Raw genomic sequence first — 23097 nt, forward strand, 5'->3', positions numbered from 1 at the left:
ATTGGTTGTGTCTTCTATCTGAGCATGATATGCAGAGTCAACAATAAATAAGCCATTTGTTCATGATTTTTTTTGCATTAGCATTCAATGACAAATTCGTGACATGAAGATTAAGTTAAGATAATCATGACACTTCATACAGTGTGCTGGTATGTTGTTGTTTTCGGACAGGTTTCCCCAAATTATTGGTTGGACAAAACTAGCCCCTCCCCCAAACTCACACCATTGGTTGAGCCTGTTGCTGTGTTGGGCTGCTTAAACAAACAGACCAATGATTTGACAGAGCCACAGAGTCACAGTGTTTACTCCTTTTTTAATGGAATCAACTCAGAAATATCCTTTTGTCAGTTGTCTTTGTATATTAAGCTGGCATGGGAGGAGGTATTTTAACAATGAAAACACATTTAACTCTCTGTTACTCCGTCTCTGCTTACCCCCAGTGCAGAACTCCACTACTTGGCTCCATTCAGACACCTGATAGTCTCCGTCTGGCTGTCTGATGGCGGTCTGCACAGCGACACAGTACTCCGTTCGAGGGCTCAGGAACCAGTGGCCTCTCACAGCCATCGGCAAGGGTCCTGCTTTTGCCACTAGCTTGGTGGGGACATCCTGGAAAGCCAAACACCAGAGGACGCTGATAGTTAATTGTTGGCTTACAGGGCTTGTGTTCTGCTTTCAAGAGAAGAATAACCAACCACAGATTTACAGATTAACCCCTAAATCTGTATAAAGCCTGATCTGGTCAGCGAAGAGAGATCTAATTGAAACTGAAAAGTCTGCACTGCAGAAAGCTACAGACATCAGACGATATTTGATTGTGTGATTATAAGGCCTCAGTAGTTTGACAATGATTGGTTTGATTAACAGTCCACTGGGGTTAAAAAAAGTGTGTAAAGAAGAAAAGGTGCAAAAACTGCAAAAGGCTTTAATGGTGAAGGAACCCTTTAGCCTCCTGTCAGCAGAACTGTCACTTACCTGGATTAGGAGGTGTCAGGCTGTCAGAGACTTTGCCAAGGTAAGGAAAGCTGAAACACGGCTCTCACTGAATAAGATCCACAAGCTGAAACATTAATATCGGCCAAAAAATACGTCAAGAATGATTTTTCAAAGGTTTTATGGATCCACATTGTTTGACTGTGGCTGGATCATTATCGGACACTGGGAACCATCAGGCTTTAAAAAGTATTAATTTTTTATTGAAATTAAATAAAATGAAAATGTGAAATGCTGCCTTAGCAAGTAACTGAAATAAATAAATTATTATAATAAATAAATATAAAAACCCCTAAATCTGTATGAATGACAAAAGCACATAAAAATATTAAAACTGAAAATATAATTGAAATAAAACTGAAATCTAAACATAAAAGCTTGTTCACATTATTTAGGGCCCAAGCACCGCGGTGCCATTATTAATCTTACACATATTATAATAGTATATAAATAATATTAAAATAACAAGTTGAATTTTTTTTAGTTGAAAAATGTAAATAAATAAATAAATGATGAAATAAATAAATGAAAGATTTGATAATAAATAAATAAATGAAAGATGGATGGATGGAAAAGACAGCAGCATTCAAAAAGACTCAAAAATGGTTTATTATTGTATATATGACAGCTATTTAAAAGAAGTATCTTTACAGGCCAAAATATTATTTATTTGTTGTATATAATTTAATCAAATCAATTTAAAATTAATTTATAAAGCGTAATAAAAACAACTGTAGTTGACCACTGTGCTGTAGAAAATTTCAATGCATAGACCTCAATGCAAAGAACTTGGTTATTTGCTTATTATTTGTTAATTGTTGTATATAATTTAAGAGTAATTTGTGTATTACTTTAAAGTGGAGAAAAATGATTTCTAATCTACTGTATTTGCCTAATAATTAATGGTTACACTTTATTTCGATAGTCCACTTTAGACATTCTATTAACTATAAGTAACTTTGTGCACTGCTCTCAACACTTATAAATAGCACACTAAATTGACAATTAAGTTTTTTATGTGTCTTCTCAGATTTTACAGTCAAGCAGACTTTGAATGCAGCTTTCAAGAAAATTTTTCACCCGCAAATGCAATATTGGAGCCGTGGCAAAATCAGATGTAATTTCAGAAGCATTTAGCAGGAGTATATGCCTGTATTATTTCTGGCAAACAATGAGTGCAGAAGAGATACTGGTAATGCTCCTACATGTAATTTTTAAAAACTAAAGAACAGCTTTCAAGAAAATTAGTTGGACTGGATAATTAAGTTACACAATTATTTTATATAAAAGAATGTGAGTCTTTTTAAAACGCTTCTGCAGCTTTTCATATGCAAGTGACGAGGAATCCTCAAAAATAAATAAATACATACATAAATAAATCTAAAAAAAATATATATATATATGTGGCCAAAATTACAAGTGTACATGTATATGTATTTTTGGTTTTATCTTTGAAAGGGATTGTTAGCCTGGGCTGGGACAAAATAATTTTTGATTTAAAAGAAAAAAGTGTTTCTTTTAAACGCTGTTGCAGATTTTCATGTGTAAGTGGCGAGGACTACCGCACAAAAATAAATACATACATACATAAGTAATTAAGTAAGTAAGTAAGTGCATTATGACCAAAATTACTAGTGTAGTAAATTTTTATATCTAAATTTTCATGTGTAAGTGGTGAGGACTCCAACTAAAAAATTAACAAAACATAAATAAATAGTTGAAAATTTTTATGACGATCTACTTAAAAATAAATAAACAAACAAATAAACAAAACAAACAAATAGGTGCATGATGCCCCAAAATACTAGTTAAAAGGGTGGTTCACTGTTTTTTTTTCTAGGCTTGATTGTGTTTATGGGTTGCAGTCTAACATGTGTTAGACGATCATTGGAGAACCATATTCGAGAGTTTTTTGCCATCGCTCACTATTCTGATTTACCAGACTGTTTATTGATAGAGTTTTTCTGCGATGGCATAAATCAACCTCTTAGGTCTAAACTTAGACGCGAGGGTCCACGTTCATCACTCGCTCAGTTAATGGATTATGCCTTGTTGACTGTTGGATCTTTGTTTACTGTGGGTGTCGCGGAGGAAGAACGCGACACAGTGTCTGTGACTGAAGTGGCGGCTGTACCAGAGCCTGATCGCAAAATGGCGGACACAACAGCGCCCCGTTATGTCACAGCCGATCTTCATGAATCAAGTCAAGTTACCGTTGATCGTCATGAGTCAAGTCAAGTCACACAGCTTGTAACACTCCAAAGAGAAAGGAACATTTGAAATCGCATCATATGACCCCTTTAAAAGTAATAGTTTATTATTTTGAAAGATGTCTTTTGACAGTGAAAGTCAACAGGGTCCAGTGTTGTGAAGCACTAGTCTTCACTATTATATGTCCCTGTTTAACCCTAGATTGTTCTGAGGGGATTGTCCCTGTAATAAGTTCATAATAAGTCCACAAATTCCACTGGCACTCGTTGTGCAACACCAAACCAGGGCTGTATTTTATCCTGTGTGATCACAGGGAGCGCAGTGGAGCAGAACGGAGATCTAAACGACACAATGATGGTGTATACTGACTCTGTGCTTGAAGCGGTTGTGCTCGCTGCCCTCTTTACGGCTCAAGTCTATGAAGTAATGCGTCACTCGGGACGTGTCCTCATGGGCCATTTCCCAGGTGATCCGGAACGAGTCACAGGTCACATCGCTGATCTGAATATCATGGGGTGTGGAGAGGAGCTCCACCTCAGCCATCACCTGCAGGAACAGAACACGAGAAACCGTCAAACAGAGAAAAATTACAGCCAGTCAGTGGGGGAGAAAAAACAATCTATTGACCTCAGATGAAATTCAATTAACCTGTGAATAGATGATCCTTCAGCTGAATAAGACAGATAACCCTCCCTCACACAGAATACTGCCTTCAGTATGAATTAAATTGATCTATAAATAAGCAAATTAAGTTATAAATGTCCATTTAGCCGGTCTGTTTCCTGAGGATGTCATAATGGTCGGTTTAGTCAGTGACTGACGGCAGCTGCTGGTTTCAGACACAGGTGACTGTATTACTCATCATTTATTAATTTGCCACTTTGTTTCTACAGAAAAGGGACAACTGAGGGGAAAATGTGCTTATGATATGCTTCGAAGCTTATGATTAGCAATGTCATTATGGATGTAAATGCTACAAATTGTACAAAACAGTGAGGTACATATGCAAAAATAATTGTAACAATGTATAGATAATGTTGACTTTTTTTTTTTATATAAACACATAAATAAACGAATAAATCCAGTAGATTTATTTAAATGTTTTTTTTTTCTCTTTCTTCATGATGATGCCTCGCCTGCTTTTTCAAAGTTTCCTTGCAAATAAGCTAATGATGATAAAAATATGCAAAGAAAGTCTGTCATTTTTAATGTCTATATATGCTACTTTTCAAAATGTAATGATTAAATTAAAATGATTCAAACTGATCATAGGTGACAGTAAAAACATTCAAATATATATATTTTAAAATAAATGTTATTGTTTTGAACCTTCTGTAAATCAAAGGCTCCTGGAAAAAAATGCATCATGGTTTTCACAAAATATTAAGCAGCATAACTGTTCTCAACATTGATAATAATCAGAAATGTTTCTTGAGCAGCAAATCAGCATATTAAAATGATTTCTGAAGGATCATGTGACACTGAAGACTGGAGTAATGATACTGAAAATTCAGCTTTGCATCACAGGAATAAATGACATTTAAAATATATTCAAGAGTTATTTTAAATTGCAATAATATTTCACAATTTTACTAGTTTTACCATTTTTAAAAAATCTAATAAATGCAGCCTTGGTAAGAGACTTCTTTCAAAAACATGAAAAAATTTGTACTAACCCCAAACCTTTCAACAGTACCAAATATAGTTTTATGTAAAATATAAATAAATAAATAAATAAAACCGCTTCTGGGTTACTGAACCCTGTTACCATATGTTACCATATATTATGGGGAAAAAAATACTTGAATTTTTCCATAATTCGTTGACGTGATGACATCATTATTCTTTCAAGAACTCTTTCAGCACAAGTCTGAATCTCATATTTATCACTTTAGCACTTTTACATATGTCAGGAGACAATCATAAAATGTCAACCCTGTTACCATGATTTTGTACTGAAAACAACCGATCATTAAAAAGTGGATATTTATAGAAATATCAGAATGAAAATCCCTAAGAGGTGCTTTGTAACCTTGCAATCTCCAATTAAACACAACTCTGTTGCCATCCACCCTGTTACGTTTAATGAAGACATAGCAGTGCACAATGCAATCTATTAACAGGTAAACACATTATTTAGCCGATCACCTAATCAAACCGGTAGGCCGATTTTCACAGGCTGCTGCCTCTCAGAGGAGGTATAATAAACCCGCTGTGTGATGTGTTTGGCTGAAGAGCGGGTGTGAGTAATGCTCTCTGCTCTCCTCCAATGTGTGATTACTGCCACGAGTGTGAAGTGCAGTGAACGAGACTGTGTGTTTGATTAGTTGTCATTTCCTGTTCCTGTGACTGCTGACTCTAGTCTAGAGTAATGTGAAGTCACACAATCTATTACTGTATCTGCCCTTGTGCTCTGAGAAACACCCATAACTCTGAGAGAGAGAGAGAGACAGCAGGCTGATTTATAAGCACCTCTCTTTCTTGTCCTCCTTTCATTGCCTTCGTTCAGTTGTTCTTTGATTTTGCTCTTTGATATTTACGTTTTTACATACTTGATACATGTCCAAATACATTTAGGGGTCAATTGTATATGTAAAATGTACATGTAAGCTCAAATGTCACGAAACTGCCACGAGTGTGAAGTGCAGTGAACAAGACTGTGTGTTTGATTAGTTGTCATTTCCTGTTCCTGTGACTGCTGACTCTAGAGTAATGTGAAGTCACACAATCTATTACTGTATCTGCCCTTGTGCTCTGAGAAACACCCATAACTCTGAGAGAGAGAGAGAGAGAGAGACAGCAGGCTGATTTATAAGCACCTCTCTTTCTTGTCCTCCTTTCATTGCCTTCGTTCAGTTGTTCTTTGATTTTGCTCTTTGATATTTACGTTTTTACATACTTGATACATGTCCAAATACATTTAGGGGTCAATTGTATATGTAAAATGTACATGTAAGCTCAAATGTCACGAATTTGGTGTATTTTGTTATAAATCTCCCATATGGACAGTATGCTGAGGCAGCGCATTGCCAAGAGACTGGCATGAAAATACTGGACGGCACAAATGTGAGCATGCCAGAAAATGAGAATATGTTTTACAGCAAGTACTTCACACATGAATGCTTTGGCTCTGAGACATATGGCATCCCTTGTGAAAGAGAAATACATTTTTAAATGAGAATTTATTACAGAAATGTTAGACTTTAAAGAATATACTTAAGTGTGTACTAAATTTAATGTTTTTGGACTCTTAACTGCATGTTATTTGTAATTAAATGAAATTTGCAGTACATCTTTATGTGTAAATTCATAGTTACTTTTATTGTTTTTGAAATATGGTTAAAGCGTACTGCTGAATGTACTGACAAGCATTTGTGGTAAACTAAAATGTACTTTAATAGGCTGAGCGAGTGTAAGGCTGGGGAAGGCTTAGCCTTGGGGCAAAAATGCCACTAAATTGGACAAAAATGCCCCTGCACACATACAAATTCAGTCCCATTAAACTTTTTTTAGCCGACACCCATGTCTGGTTCTTGCCTAAAAAGATGGGTTTATGATGTATAATACATTTGGCAGCTTTTAGCCTTACTGGAGTTGGTTCACTCTCCGCCTATGCTTTAATGTCATTTCTATTGAAACTTTTATGCCATGTATTTACTTGTAATTACACATTTGTAATAATGAAGTTGCAATTTAGTACATTTAAAATATATTAACTTAAAATGCAATATTAAATAATACAGTACAGTTGAAATTATGATCAAGTGCTTACATGTGATTTAGTATGTTAGTCAACACATCAAAATAAGTGTACTTCTTTAAAACATGACATAAGTTAATTAAAACATAATGATTTAAGTTGTTTAAGGTAAAACTTTTTTAATTTGACAATATTACAAAGTACACTTTTTAAAATGTGATAAGAGAGAGTCATGTAAGTGTATACACTTCAGTGACCATTTATTTCAGTGAAATTATATTATCTGTATGTACAGTATAAATTTCAGTTTTGAACTACACTTCAAGCGCACATTCAGTGCAATTAAGCACACTTCTGTTTTTCACAGAGGACATGTGTGTGGCCTGAAGTCATCAGCTGCTTTGCCTCATGATTGAACATCATTTAAAACGTTAATTTAAGATTAACGAACTGTGAGTTTTCTAATATCCGCTCTCATTCTCCGGACGAGGTATTACAGCAGTGGGAAGGCAGTAACTGCCATAATGTCATGGAAACACATCAACTCCCCAGACTGCTGCCTTTCATTCAAAGGGAATGTAGGCCATGATAAACATCCTCACAGGACTTGCATCAAAGCTGCAAAACACACACACACACACGCACACGCACACACACACACACACACACACACACACACACACACACACACTGCTGCTTGTTTACTATTTTAGAAAAACCTTTGAACATTTTTGAGTTTTGCTCTACTGCTCAGTCAAGATGCTACATGCTTTCTGTTATAAAATAAGCCTCAAAACCGGCAAGAAAATCTTATGCAAACATGTTTAGGTCACATTTTACCCCATAATGAAAGAAAAAAAAAAAATTTTTTATTTTGCACATATAAGATAAAGCATGATTAAGAACCATAAAGTTTTTTGCATTGTTACATTTTTTTATGACAATTAAAAGTTGTTTTACCAAAGTCTGAATACTGTAATATCTCATTACAGCCAGACATTTTACTTTTGTGTGTGTGTGTGTGTAATTCCCTTTATTCTTAATGATGATTCTCATTAATGTAATAGTAATTTTTCATGCAACGATTGTAAAAAATCATTGAAAAAAAGCAATAGATGAGGGAAAAAATTCAGCAAAAATTTATGTAATTATTTAAATTAATAAATTATTATTAGATTCTCATTAAGGCTGATTTAATGATTAATTTCAAAATGTTTAAAAATGTAACTGTAGTGTGTTATTCGATATTACACTTTAAGTTATTTAAATGTACTAAATTGCAACTTCATCATTATAAATGTGTAATTACAACTATATTTTAATATAACAAATATATATATACTTTGAATCAAAATTTTGAAGAAAACTTACTGTAATATGATAAAAAATGTTACATTAAAATGACTGTAATACAATATAAATAAATTAAAGACGGTACAACAAATATTTTATGTAAACTCCTTAGAATTATCTAGAATTATATAATTATTAATAATATATCTGCATTATAATAATATAATAAACAATTCCATTATAGTAATGTGAACTATAAATATGGTTCATTTTCATGAAATGTCACAATGCAAATATTTATTTATTTTTGTTCTTTTGATTTTGCGGTTCAATATGAACCCGTCATAGTCTTATGAGATTCACTCAGCAGTATAACAGCATTAATAAACATAGAAAGAAAATTATTAGTATTGATTGTGTAAATATGTGGGCACATACAGTATACATATCCAACAACAGGTTTGTACTAATATATATATATATATATATATATATATGCAGAACTACAGGGATGCAAATCATAAGATGAACAGGTTTTTTTTTCCTTCAGATTTTGACTAAGAAAACAATTTACCCAAAACCTTTTGTCTTTGCTTTGAATAAGCCTCAGCATAAGTGTATTAAATGTCCCATACGTGCTAAAATAAACATAAACGTGCATGCAGGGTATTTCACTGGGTCAGTCACAGAGAAGTGAGCCACATTCACACATGATTAATGATCACCTGCGCAAACAGCGGCGTCTGAACTGAATGTGATTCATTGAGGAATCGCTCGCTGAAATGAGCTGCTGGAGAAACGAGAGCCTGATTCTCACAGTATTAATGACTTTGTCATGGTTCAGATTTCTCTTCATGAGCCAATCACATATGTATCTGCAATGCAGCTCTGTGCTGGGAGTGAAACTATTAAAAGCAACACTGTTCTACATTTCACTGTGATAGATAGAACTACAAAAGAAGGGAAAAACATCAGCGCAAGAAAGCACACTTTGAACAAAATGTTCTAATCTGATTATCTGTGCTTCTCCTCTGGACGGTCTACAAGGCAGTTCTGACCTCAGTTCACTACACTTGAGAGAAAAACAGAAATTTGAGGAGAACAAATAATAAAAATTATTATTATATTATATTATATCCTACATATATAGGATAAGTGACTTGGAGAATGAATGGATTATTGAATTGCTTTTAATAAATAAAAAAGAAAGACGTACCTGTGTGTTCAGAAGCAGCTGTTATGATGAAGAAGTGAAATGTTCACAGACAGAAGCTGAATGAATGAGTGTGGCTTTGATTCCTCGTCTTTTCCTCTCTTTCACTGCTGCCCGCTCCTAAACGAGGATGAAAACTGAGAACGAGGGGATTCTCGTTTGCCCCCTCGTGCTCACTTTCACTTACCGTCTCTCTCTCTCTCTCTCTCTCTCTCTATCGCTCTCTCTCTCTCTCTCTCTCTCTGTGTATTTGTGTTTTCTACAGCTGTATGCCAGAGGGAAATGAACAGCCATGAGAAAGTGCAGCATCAACGAACCTTAAAAGTGGAGCGACACTCTCACTTCATCTTCACAGAGGCGACCAATAGCACATGCAGTTTTACATAATCAACACATGAAGAGATTTTCTCCGGTCACAACAAGCGAGAGACACGATGACAGTCTTCAGCACGTGTCGATTAAAATAAAATCTCTCTGCCTGAGAAGAAGTGTGACTGCAATCCTGTCACTTCGTGATATATTCTCAACAAAAAGGATTCTGAAGCCCTACGTTTTAGGATTTCTGGTTGTTGACTTTTTGCTGTCAAAAGTTCTGATGCATTTGAATTGAAGTAATTTTTTTTTATATCTAAGGGTTAAAAAAGTGGCAAGAATAACATATGCTATTGCTTTTAGGTAGGTAACAAACTGCTTATCTTGGAAATTGTAAAAATAGTAGTGCTGTCAAATGATTAATCGCGATTAATCGCATCCAAAATAAAAGTTTTTATTTACATAATATATCTGTGTGTACTTTGTATATTTATCATGTGTATATATAAATACACATACATATAGTATATATTTTGAAAATATTTACATGCATTTACATGTATATATTTATATTAAATAATTTATATTATATATAAATACATTTAATATATAAACGTAACATTTTTTCTGAAATATATACATGCATGGGCATGTATTTATATATACATAATAAATATACACAGTACACACACATATACTTTTATTTTGGATGCGGTTAATCGCGATTAATCGTTTGACAGCACTAAAAAATAGTTAAATGACTGAATTAAAAAAATGTAATCTTTGAAAACCAGAACATGATTTCATTAAAAGGATGTTCAAAATAATCATAATTCTGGTCCTTCTTTCACCTTTTCTTTGAAATTATTCCTGGCAGCTAACAAAACTACATCACAGTGAAAAAAAAGAAAAACAAAATAGTAGTAAAGCAATGATATTATTTAGGATAGATAATTAATCAGTATTTACATTATAGTGGTTAATATGTAAATTACAGTTACCCCATAAGGAGGTTATTAATACATTATGACATCTTGTGCTCAATATTACAATCAAATCTTAATAAATAAATAAATATAAATAAATGTTATGATTTGCAGTAGTCTATGAGTTGTGAAAGAAATGTAAAAATACAATAATAATCATTATAATATTAATAATTATTACTAATAGTAGTAGTATTATTTACTAAATAGTCTATTCTTAATTTGGATTTTATGCTTATGGCAAATAAGCATAAAATCCAAATTAAGAATAGACTATTTAGTAAATAATACTACTACTATTAGTAATAATTATTAATATTATAATGTCCATACATATGTGTGTGTGTGTGTATATATATATATATATATATACAGGTATATATATAATTTTTTGCATTTTTAAAATATAATCATAATAATACTTGTTCTTATTTGTATTATTATATTTCCCACAAAGGTTGTGGTGTGTCAGAGTGAATGTGTGTTCATGTATCTCACACCTCCTCTTGAGCTGCAGATGGTCTGAAGCACAGGATTCACCGTGTGACCATTTTTATTTTTGGGGTGTAAAACCATATGCTTCCTGTCAGACTCAGAGTCCAAGTTTCATAACCAAACTTAAGAATGAGATTTACAGAGCTCAGACTCTGCCAGAAAACACACACACACACACACACACATTAATACATTATGACATCTTGTGCTCAATATTACAATCAAGTCTTAATAAATAAATAAATATAAATAAATGTTATGATTTGCAGTAGTCTATGAGTTGTGAAAGAAATGTAAAAATACAATAATAATCATTATAATATTAATAATTATTACTAATAGTAGTAGTATTATTTACTAAATAGTCTATTCTTAATTTGGATTTTATGCTTATTTGCCATAAGCATAAAATCCAAATTAAGAATAGGCTATTTAGTAAATAATACTACTACTATTAGTAATAATTATTAATATTATAATGATTATTATTGTATTTTTACATTTCTTTCACAACTCATAGACTACTGCAAATCATAACATTTATTTATATTTATTTATTTATTAAGACTTGATTGTAATATTGAGCACAAGATGTCATAATGTATTAGTCTGAAGCACAGGATTCACCGTGTGACCATTTTTATTTTTGGGGTGTAAAACCATATGCTTCCTGTCAGACTCAGAGTCCAAGTTTCATAACCAAACTTAAGAATGAGATTTACAGAGCTCAGACTCTGCCAGAAAACACACACACACACACACACACACACACACACACAAAGATGAAGCTGGATTCAGTCAAATCATTGGCGTTTATAAGCAGCACGTGAACTGAAGCGCACTACTGAGTACGTCACCAGTACACTGAGGGCCAAACTCTACATTCATTACATTGTGACGCCACAATAACTCAAGTATATGCTTGTGTGGATCTGTTCCACTGATATCAGCGTCCACTCGTGCATGTTACAGCTCAAGGACAGGACGATCTGATGCTTCAACCTACAGAGGAACTAACCTAATGCTGCACCATATGCTCACAAGCAGCACATCCCCTGCAAAGCAAACACACCGCGATCATAAACACCACACAACAACACGTTCTGAAGCTCTCTGAAGGTCAGATGATCAGGACCGTGTTCCTGACTCGTTGTGAATGGCCTGTCTGTGATTGACGGGGTCACACCGGGACTCTCTCTGCGCTCGGCTGCTTTGAAGATGACTTTAGATCTCAGGATGGAAAGTAATTAAAGGACAACGGATATTTAAATCACAATAGACCCTGACAGCCATGCAGGGACAAAAGTCCTTATAGATGTACAGATTTTGATATTTGTCTGTTGAAATGATTATTGACATTGCTTACTGTATCTCATATCATACAGATTTCTGCAGCAGAAAATAATTGATCATATACAGTAATTTATATTAAAAAAATTAAATTCTGTCATCATTTACTCACCCTCATGTTGTAGATTAGATTCTTTTTTCTGTTGAAGACAAAAGAAGATATTTTGAAGAATGCTGGTAAGCAAACAGTTGACGGTAGCCATTGACTTCCATAGTATGGAGAGAGAAAAAAATCTAAAACTGATTAATTATCAACATTCTTCAAAATATTTTCTCTTATGTTCAACATTATGTTCATCCTCATCATCACTTGATTTTATTCGAAACCTGATTTTATTTGATTATCAAAAATCATTCCTGTTTGGAAAACATCATTTGTTTCTATTGACAAGCACATGTGCAAAACTGAATGAAAATGAACGTAGAATAACACAATAGTCCAGGGTTATCGAACAAAACATTATAAAGTAGAATTTTTATACAGACCTATTATTATTATATTATATATTGTGTATTTTTAAAAAGCATGGCAGGTTTATGGGCAGTTCTAAAAATGGGATGTTTATATTTGGCCTAATATTATTTTTTCCATATTATAATAATATACTGAGGATACTGCTTAATTTATTTGTTATAATGCAGTTATTTGTTGCTATAATTCTCTTAATTGAAAAGCTGTCCAATCCAGAAATCTGTGATTAACAAAGGTGAAGTTGCTAAAACAAACAAACAAACAAACAAACAAACACTATTTTCAATGGCATGTTTATTTTTATTTTATTTTATATTTTTATTTATTTATTTTTACTATAAATGTGTGCTTGTCTGAAATGGGAGTTTATTTGTTCATAATCCCGTGTTGTGCCTTTAAAAGAATCTGCGTGCGCACAGTAGCGCAGCGTTGACGTTCCCCGATCACATTACTGCGTCACACGGGTCAAAGTGTTATTGCACGTAAAACTCCGCCTTAAACAAACATGCTCTAGATATCATCATCAGAGTTAAACTCTCGGTTTAGCCAGTGACTGAGTTATATTTTGGAGTAAGGAGGAATCTCTGCACTCGGTGAGTGTGGAGTCGTGAGTCTGAAGCGTGTTTGTCCCGCCATGTGTTCGGAAGCGTGGAAACACCGGTGTCCGATGCAGATGTGTTACTGTTAATATAACATGTGCGACTGAATGTTCAGAGTAACGCGGCGGGTCTTCATCGTTGTCCAAAAGTCAACGTGTACAGTATTTCTCTCATAATCATAATCTGGGACCAATCCGAAAGGATCCTAATGGGAATTGTTATGGGGATTCCAACATAACACAAACACTATATGTATGTATGTATATATATATGTATATATATACATACACTACTGTTCAAAAGTTTGGGATCAGTAAGATTTTTAATGTGTTTTAAGTCTCCTATGTTCATCAAGGTTGCATTAATTTGGCCGGAAAACCCCCTCCATTAATATTATAAAATATTAATACCAGTTAAAATAATGGTTTTCTATTTTAATATACTTTAAAATGTAATTTATATCTTTAATGACAAAGCTGAATTTTTAGCATCATTACTCCAGTCTTCAGTGTCACATGATCCTTCAGAAATCAGTATAATATGCTGATTTATTATCAATGCTGGAAACAGTTGTGCTGCTTAATATTTATTTTTTTGGAACCGATGATACTTTTTCAGGATTCTTTGATGAATAAAGTTAAAAAGAACAATATATTTAAAATAGAAATCTTTTCTGATAATAGAAGTCTTTATTATCTCGTTTTATCACTTTAACACGTCCTTGCTGAATAGAAGCATTCCTTTTTAAAAAAATAAAAGAAAGAAAGAAAGAAAAAAATACTGACCCTAAATTTTTGAATGGTAGTGTATACAGTTACAAAATATTTATATTTTAAATATATGTTTTTTTTTCTTTTTAAAGGGGCCATATGATGTTGCTAAAAAGAACATTATTTTGTGTATTTGGTGTAATGAAAGTATATTAAAATAGAACACCATTATTTTAAATTGCAGTAATAATTCACAATATTACTGTTTTCACATAAATGCAGCATTGATGAACGGAAGAGACTTACAAATCTCACTGATCCCAAACTTTTGAACGGCAGTGTGTGTGTGTATATATATATATATATGTTTATATATTATAGGTTTTGGACTGGGACCGAATAGTTGCATTCAAGCATTTGCTAACAAACTCCTAAAAAGCATTTGCATATAGAAGTTTTGCTTATGTTTTTCTCAAAGCACATGGAGTTTACATGTCAGCATGACATTTGAGGTAACATCTTTTGTTGTTGTTGTTAGTGAGGATGGAGAGCTCTGGTGACCCCAGTGGTCCTCCACGGACGCCGCATGTAGGGGGATCCAGAGGGTTACCGATGGGCCGACGGCTGCCTGCTTCAATCTCTCCGGGACGCCTCTCCACAATGCGCTCCAGAGACCTCACGTTAGGAGGAGTCAAAAAGGTAAGCCATACATTATAGCCACACAAGACATTTCAGATGCATTATGCTGCATTTTAAAGTGTCTTTTTATCATTTGTCCTGCAGAAAACCTTCACGCCCAATATTATTGGTCGAAAATCAAAAGAGGAGTAAGTGACAGCCTGTTTTAGAACTGGTGTCTGTTTACCATTTATTTCTCAATGTATCATCAAAAATTCATTGTTGACATAATGAAGGCATCGACGTTACTTGCAAGTGAAGATGCAGTTATTTGTTTTACTTTGGCGCAGATTAAAGGCTGATGTAGGAACGAGACGGGATAAGAAGGATGTGGATCGAGGTCGGCAGCGGGACGGCCGAGGGAGGGGCCGAGGTCGCCCTGAGGTCATCCAGTCCCATTCTATCTTTGAGCAGGGACCTGCAGAGATGATGGCCAAGAGGAAAGGTAAAGCAGGTCTTTAGAGGAGGATCTGAGAAATCGTCTGGCCAAGGACTGTGATTCGAGCCAGAGTATGTTACACTAAATGACATTAAAGCTGTAATGCTTTGTGTTGTGCCTAATCTTAACAGCACCTTTTAAACATAGTAAAATCACTGTAACACACAGCTTATTGCTTTTATGCTCCAGCAGCGACAGAAAAATGTCCCCAATGATTAATAATGATTATGTATCCTGCTTTAACTAATAACAATTAACAGCTCTTCTGCTAATAATATACTGTAGTTAACTAGCCTTACTTTATGTTGTTTACAGTTGTCAAACAACATAACATTCAAATATTGTTCAAAAATCTGTGACATTATGCTCAAAAATACTGACGGTAATTCATTGTGATTTTAAGTCACAGGTGTACATACACTACTGTTCAAACGTTTGTTTAAGTTTAAGTTTTAGTCTCTTATTCTCATCATTATTAAAATACAGTAAAAACAGGTATATGGTGAAATTTTATTACTATTTAAAATAATTTTTTTCTGTTTTATGTTAAAATGTAATGTATTCCTGTGATCAAAGCTGAATTTCAGCATCATTACTCCAGTCTTCAGTGTCACATGACCCTTCAGAAATCATTCTAATATGCTGATTTGCTGCTCAAGAAACATTTCTGATTATTATCAATGTTGAGAACATTATACATTATAGCCATACAAGACATTTCAGATGCATTATGCTGCATTTTAAAGTGTCTTTTTATCATTTGCTTAATATTTTTGTGGAAACAGTGATACATTTTTTTTTTCAAGATTCTTTGATGAATAGAAATTTCGAAAGAACAGCATTTATTTGAAACAAACATACATTTTTTTGGAACATTATGTCCTTAGTTACTATTACTTTTTGAAAAGTATTTATTTTCTTAAAAAAAAAAAAATCTTACTGACCGCAAACATTTGAAAGGTAGTCTGTATTTACAATGGGTTTAGATGTTTATGGAAAAAATGGAATTATCAGGGAATTTTATAATTGTGCTTTCCATGCTTGTAAATCATGAAAGTGTATAAAATCTTTAAAAATGATGGAAATCCATAATCAGATATTTAATTGGACCGAAATGTCTCTTTGTGAGTACAGTCTCTATAAAATGATTTTAAATGCTAATACAATAATCAGTTCATGTTAAGACAAATATTAACTTTTGGGTTGGGTGCCATATTGGTCAGTCAGTATCAGAAAGTTAATATTAATGTGTCTGTATATATCTGGGGTGTTGTCTGGCATTGGCAACTCTTTTTTTTTTTTTTTTTTTTTTTTTTTTTAAGAAAGATTGTTTAACTTGAAATATAATTAGCATTTTCTGTTGTGACTTATCTTTCGTATCAGCGCTGTCTTCGTTTGTTTTATTTGATTAGGTGTATATGATGATACCAAAGAAACAGCAAAGAGTGGCCCTTCACCCATCATCAACATCAAAAAGGAGAGAGAGACCGAAGAGGAGACTAAAGAAATCCTGCGCAAACTTGAGAAGGACAATGTATGTTTTCAAAGAAACAAACAACAACAACAGCAAAAACTCATTAACTCAAACATGTGCAGAACATTTAGCTGGTCTTATTTCACCCTAAAATCAAAAGGGAGAAATTACAAATTCTATTTTACTTTAAAAAAATAAATCTTACTTTAGTTCCAATAACATCTTTTGTATTGAGACATTATTTTTATAATAATAAGTCATATTTTTAACCTGAATTTTCATTACCGCAATGCAAAAAGTCTCATTTATATTACTTTAGTACAATGAAAATAATGATCATATTGATAATAATATTATAATACTATACTATCATGATAATACTATCATTGTAGTATTTCTGGTACTTTTTTTCATAGGTGATTTCAGCAAAAATTATCACTACTGAAAAGAATGAGATTTAAAAACAAAAATCAAAAGTAAAATGTCCTGATGCTTTGCAGTGGGGTAGAATGTGATAAAGCCATAAAAACCCATCTTAAAGAGAGGCTTAATTTTTTTGCGAAATGTAATTTTTTCTTATTTTTTTGCATTTTGGGTTTGGAGTGAATTATGTCCTGGGCCATGTTTTTATGTGATTCTCTCAAATACAAATATTGCCAATTGCTTAACTGAGAAAAAGAAGCCACCCACAAGTCTTTGGTTCTGTGTGCCGTAGTTTGTTGCTGACCCTCACCTGAGAGGAGAAAGAGGAAGCTGTCCTGTGCAGCTGCCGCTGGCTGTGTCTGGATGGGTCTTCAAAGAGGAGTTTAGTGAGGAGACTCTCAAATCAGTTGTGACTTATCTTTCGTATCAGCGCTGTCTTCGTTTGTTTTATTTGATTAGGTGTATATGATGATACCAAAGAAACAGCAAAGAGTGGCCCTTCACCCATCATCAACATCAAAAAGGAGAGAGAGACCGAAGAGGAGACTAAAGAAATCCTGCGCAAACTTGAGAAGGACAATGTATGTTTTCAAAGAAACAAACAACAACAACAGCAAAAACTCATTAACTCAAACATGTGCAGAACATTTAGCTGGTCTTATTTCACCCTAAAATCAATCATTTGGAGTGAATTATGTCCTGGGCCATGTTTTTATGTGATTCTCTCAAATACAAATATTGCCAATTGCTTAACTGAGAAAAAGAAGCCACCCACAAGTCTTTGGTTCTGTGTGCCGTAGTTTGTTGCTGACCCTCACCTGAGAGGAGAAAGAGGAAGCTGTCCTGTGCAGCTGCCGCTGGCTGTGTCTGGATGGGTCTTCAAAGAGGAGTTTAGTGAGGAGACTCTCAAATCAGGGAAGAACTCTTCAGATCCTGAGCCGACGAGCACAGACAGCACTGGAGCTGAAGTGAAGAGTACGAGAAACTTCATTAAACTTCATCACGGCACAAACTAGCAAACATCTTACAGTGTAGTCACATTTAAAGTTGCTCTGCGAAATTTCACAGGCAAAATCCAGTCATTTTAATAGGATCTGATACAACATTATTAGTTTTTTTGCCCACAAAATTTCATAGAACATTCAATAATGTGACCATAGCCTTGTCTTATCGTCTATCCCACCCCGTCTTCCTTCAGTCAAGCAGGAGCCTTTGGATATTCCAGAACCGAAGAAGGCGGAGCCTATGTTCAGACCGCCACTCTTGCCCAAACCTGATTTGCTGCCTGATTTACTGGAGGTGTGGAATCACTGCAAAGAGGAGGAGCTTCTCTTCATGCAGCTTCCTGACTGTCTGCCAGGCCAGCCGCCCACCACTGACGTCCGGCCCACCAAAACAGAGGTGCAGTCGAGCGACGGACAGACCATGGTGCAGAAGACCGAGACTCAGGTTGGCGCTGGCTAGGTTTAGGCCACAGACTCATGTCAGTTTTTGCCTATACTCATGCGTTTTTTTTATTTTCCTGTGTGTGTTTGTGTGTCAGGATGAATCTCAAGAAGAGAACACCTGTTGTCTTAATGATCTACAGGAGGGTTTGGTGGGAAAGATGCTTGTAAGGAAGTCAGGCAAAGTGCAGCTTATTCTGGGTAACGTCACCCTGGATGTGGCCCTGGGAACCACCTGCGCCTTCCTGCAGGTCAGTTACGCTCATCAGTACAGTATGTCACCCTCAGGCCATGCAAGATGTAGATGAGTTTGTTTCTTCATCGGTGCAGATTTGGAGAAATTTAGCATTACTTCACTTTCTCACCAGTGGATGCTCTGCAGTGAATGGGTGCCGTCAGAATGAGAGTCCAAACAGCTGATAAAAACATCACAATAATCCACAAGCAATCCACACCACTCCAGTCCATCAGTTAATGTCTTGTGAAGCGAAAAGCTTTGTGTTTGTAAGAAACAAATCCATCATTAACACATTTTTAACATCAAACTGTTGCTTCTGGCTAAAATACGAGTCTATAATCCAGAAAATTGCTTTCCCCAGTGAAAAAGTTGTCTCATCTGAATCAGGAGAGAAATATGCACAGATGTACTTGTGGATCGCATTGTGATGTTTTTATCAGCTGTTTGGACTCTCATTCTGACGGCACCCATTCACTGCAGAGGCTCTATTGCTGAGCAAGTGATGTAATGCTACATTTCTCCAAATCTGACCAAGCAAAGTATGACTCATCATGGGAATTTTGGTCTGAATCTTTACATGCAATCTATACACTATCTATCTTAATCTTTTACATGTCTTATTATTTGCTCTTAGGTTTGTATTACATTGTCTTTTTCTGTTAATCTTTGTGTTTTTGTAGGAACTGGTCTCGGTATCTACAGAGGGCAGGAGGGGAGACATGTCTGTGCTGGGACACATTAAACACAAGTTGGTTTGTTCACCTGACTTTCAGACTCTTCTGGAAAACAGAGCTTGAGGAGCGGCTGCTAGAATTGCCAGTAATTCACTTGAATGCTGTAAATTAATTTGTGAGGAAATGTTCCCATGTACCGTCACAGATGGAGAACTCGGAGTGAATGAATGAAATGTATTTATACTGTATGCTCAAGGAAATTTATTTGAAGAATTTATGCATCTTTTCAAGATGAGACACTATTACACATGTAAATATTGTGGGTTACAATAAATAATACATTTATAAAGATCTGGAATTGAGTTAAACATTGTTAATAAAAAGTGCCATAAATATTACCCTCCGAGTAATATTCAGTCATCGCTTTTTGGATATTATGGAGCGGCGAAAGGGACAAAAAATATATTTGAAAAATATATTTGAATTTGCATTCTCTCGCTAATGTTTTATGACTCATCTCATATTTTTTCCATCACCATGTCCCTTTAGTGGACCATAATTTAATAATTTATTAATGCAGCGTTAAATGTAATCAATAGTACAATTCATCAAAAATATCTATTTTCTGATGAATAGATATTTCTGTATAAATTGTAGTCCATTACTGATCGCAGATTACATGACAAAAATTGTAGTTAGGAACGTAATCCATTACATTACATATTTTAGACAATATAATCAGACTACTTTTTGCTTACTTTTAGATTACTTGTGACCTAACTCGTTTATCACATTGATTTGAATAGGATAGTCTGGTACCATATTGATATAAAAATACAAAGAGTAAGAAAATATATCCCATTCATTGTAATTAGCAACATGAAATGCTGACAAGATGACATGCCTGAATTACATGTAAATAAGAAATAACATGAATTTGTGCATTTTAATGTGTTTGAAGCCTTCCAAAGACTAGTAATACAAGGTTAAATAACCTACTGAGTGATAATTCAACTAAAAATGTATGTGTTCATCAGTAGATGATGCAATGTTGAAACACTTCTTAAACCTGAAATGATTTTTGCAAATTCAGTGGTCAAATGTTGTGTGCATGGCCACCTGACTAGTGACTGGTCTTTGTGTGGATGTCCAAAAAACTGAAAGACTTTCTGAGTATATATAAGCAGTAGGCTGTTTTATAAGGGAACATTTAAAAGAAGAAAATGGGAATTAGAGAGAACCAATGTATTGGAACCAATGAGAACCAATGCAACCAATATACTTAAACCCGACTCTTTGTTATGAGTGATGATTATTGCAATAGCATTTTGGACAAAATCATTGTTTTTCTGAAGCAGAGCTAGTTGAGATTTGTATTCATGTTCTCCGTCATCTTTGCAACAGCAGCATGAGGTTGACGCTGCTGGTCACAGTAAAGTTGTGTCCTCCTCATTCTGAATGCTGCTGCACCTGTTTAATGGCTCGGCACTGATAGCTGCGGCGGCAGATTTACAGACACTAAAAATGTGTGTAATGCCAGCTGGGACTTGTTGATAACATTTACTTTTGACAATGCCTGCCTCAATCCTTTCCTCTACGTGTTTAACCACTATCACTTCCAAACCAACACAGCAACATCCAACGCAGCCATTCAGGCTAAAAATAAGCTACAAATATTCCTCATGTGCTAACATTTAAATGAACTGCCTTTGTTCAAGTCAAATATATTTTTTATTTTCATTTAATATGACTGAATCAACCTGGGTTTTTAAAGGTCAAATCTAGTCTACATCCACACATAGTCTGACTTCATTATGTTACTAAACGTGTATGTTATTTTATGTTTAATTTAATAAAACATTCATAGGGTTAAGGCAAATGAATACATAATAAATTAATGAATTATCAGCTGGCCTACACTCTAAAAAATGCTGGGTTAAATACAACCCAGTGCTGGGTAAAATATGGACAAACCCAGCAATTGGGTTGTTTTGACTCAGTGGTTGGGTTACTACCCAGAAGGTTGGGTTAAACATTTAACCCAACCGCTGGGTCAAAACTGCCCAATTGCTGGGTTTGTCCCTATTTAACCCAGCTCTGGGCACTGCATTTTTTAGAGTGTACTTAGATTATAACCACTAAAAGTGCACTTTGATCATTTTGTCAGTGATTAAGGAGGATGTCACCTGCAGAACTGCTGCTGTTTCATAAACTGGTTTGAAAGAAAGGGATTGCTGCTCAGTTTTGCTTACATGTAACTGTGACACTGTACTTCTGTTCCACATGGACACTGGCTTTAGCTTTAAAAACAAGAAGCTGAAATGACAGTTCATGTGCTATGAGAAGTCACGGCAAATGACATTCACCACCATCTTCCCTTTATGACTGCTCTTTTGAAGTTTCTGTTCATCAGAGAATCCTAAAAAAAAAAAAAAGTATCATTAGTTTCCACAAAAATATGAAACTGTTTTCAGCGTTGACAATAAGAAGAAATGTTTCTTGAGTGACAAATCAGCATATTAGATTGATTTCTGAAGGATCGTGTGACATTGAAGACTGGAGTAATGATGCTGAAAATACAGCTTTACCATCACAGGAATAAATTACATTTTAACATATATTTAAATAGTAATAATATTTTACAATATCATTGTTTTACAAAAACATGAAAAAATCTGTAATTTGGAGTGTTTTTACTCTTGCACTCCACAGAGTCACTAACTGCAATTCTTTACAACTTGTGAATTTCATATTTTATTGAATATATTAAGATATATGATGGGGTCTTGAAAATGCGCTGCATAGAAACCCACTGTGCAATAATGTAGGCTATTTATTGATTTTTTTCCCCCTTTGTGTTTCAGAGGGACTGTACAGTAAATAACTATTCAACTCATGAAGAGACATATAAATTTATTTATATTTACATTATTTTATTTTAAGGCTCGAGCAGGAATCCCTGCCAGTGCTTCAGGCTGCTGAATGATTTCCTGCTGGCGTCCTGTTATAGCTACTGCAGTGACTCTCTTTTTCTCTGCCTTACATTCAGATTCAGCCCCAAACACACAGACATACATGAAGACAGAGACCAGGTCAGTAGGGAAAGATGCAATCTGAAATGTACATGTTTAGTTAAATTGATATCAAATGCAAATGGTTGAACTTACAAGCACTCTTAAGGTTCAACTAATTGCATTTATAAATTTAAACTATAATGCATTTTTATTTCATTCAAATACAAAAATAAGCACAGCCGGCATATCAACATTGAAATACGGTTGAAATACGATTGAAATAATGTCAGTTCTTGTTTCAACGTTGATACAATGTTTAATGCTGAATGGTTGAATTTAGTTCACATATTTTTGCAAAGTATATCATTTTCATAATAA

General features: G+C 34.4%; 2 protein-coding genes across 3 annotated transcripts in view; one reads left to right on the forward strand and one right to left on the reverse strand.

Annotated features, from left to right (window-relative positions):
- The window catches only part of phyhip (phytanoyl-CoA 2-hydroxylase interacting protein), a 14124-nt gene extending 4584 nt beyond the window's left edge, over positions 1 to 9540 (reverse strand). Inside the window, exons 1-3 of one of the 2 annotated variants that reach the window (XM_016528967.1) lie at positions 9414 to 9540; positions 3574 to 3750; positions 435 to 609 (exon numbers count right to left, since the gene is read on the reverse strand). In XM_016528967.1, the coding sequence (XP_016384453.1) occupies positions 435 to 609; positions 3574 to 3747 (349 nt within the window). In that variant the 5' untranslated portion in view covers positions 3748 to 3750; positions 9414 to 9540. Of the gene's footprint in view, positions 1 to 434; positions 610 to 3573; positions 3751 to 3831; positions 3869 to 9413 lie in introns of those variants that run through there. The other variant, XM_016528969.1, reaches the window with a different exon arrangement.
- A 3931-nt stretch (positions 9541 to 13471) lies between these two features.
- On the forward strand, positions 13472 to 20087 carry LOC107721079 (DNA-directed RNA polymerase III subunit RPC4-like). The gene is made up of 9 exons (XM_016528938.1): positions 13472 to 13618; positions 14873 to 15033; positions 15118 to 15161; positions 15303 to 15457; positions 16864 to 16985; positions 18149 to 18323; positions 18547 to 18797; positions 18892 to 19044; positions 19712 to 20087. The coding sequence occupies exons 2-9, from the start codon at positions 14878 to 14880 to the stop codon at positions 19826 to 19828; spliced, it is 1173 nt and encodes a 390-aa protein (XP_016384424.1). The 5' UTR covers positions 13472 to 13618; positions 14873 to 14877; the 3' UTR covers positions 19829 to 20087.
- The last annotated feature ends 3010 nt before the right edge of the window (positions 20088 to 23097 follow it).

This window comes from Sinocyclocheilus rhinocerous, unplaced genomic scaffold (genome assembly GCF_001515625.1).
Source record: "Sinocyclocheilus rhinocerous isolate Xijiao unplaced genomic scaffold, SAMN03320098_v1.1 scaffold451, whole genome shotgun sequence".
Lineage (NCBI taxonomy): Eukaryota > Metazoa > Chordata > Actinopteri > Cypriniformes > Cyprinidae > Sinocyclocheilus > Sinocyclocheilus rhinocerous.

Excerpts from the sequence above, each read along its gene's own strand:
- LOC107721079 (XM_016528938.1), top strand. The coding sequence starts at position 14,878 with ATGGAGAGCTCTGGTGACCCCAGTGGTCCTCCACGGACGCCGCATGTA. Across the intron at positions 18,798-18,891 it reads TGCAGAAGACCGAGACTCAG|GATGAATCTCAAGAAGAGAA; the intron begins GTTGGCGCTGGC and ends TTTGTGTGTCAG. Across the intron at positions 19,045-19,711 it reads CCACCTGCGCCTTCCTGCAG|GAACTGGTCTCGGTATCTAC; the intron begins GTCAGTTACGCT and ends GTGTTTTTGTAG.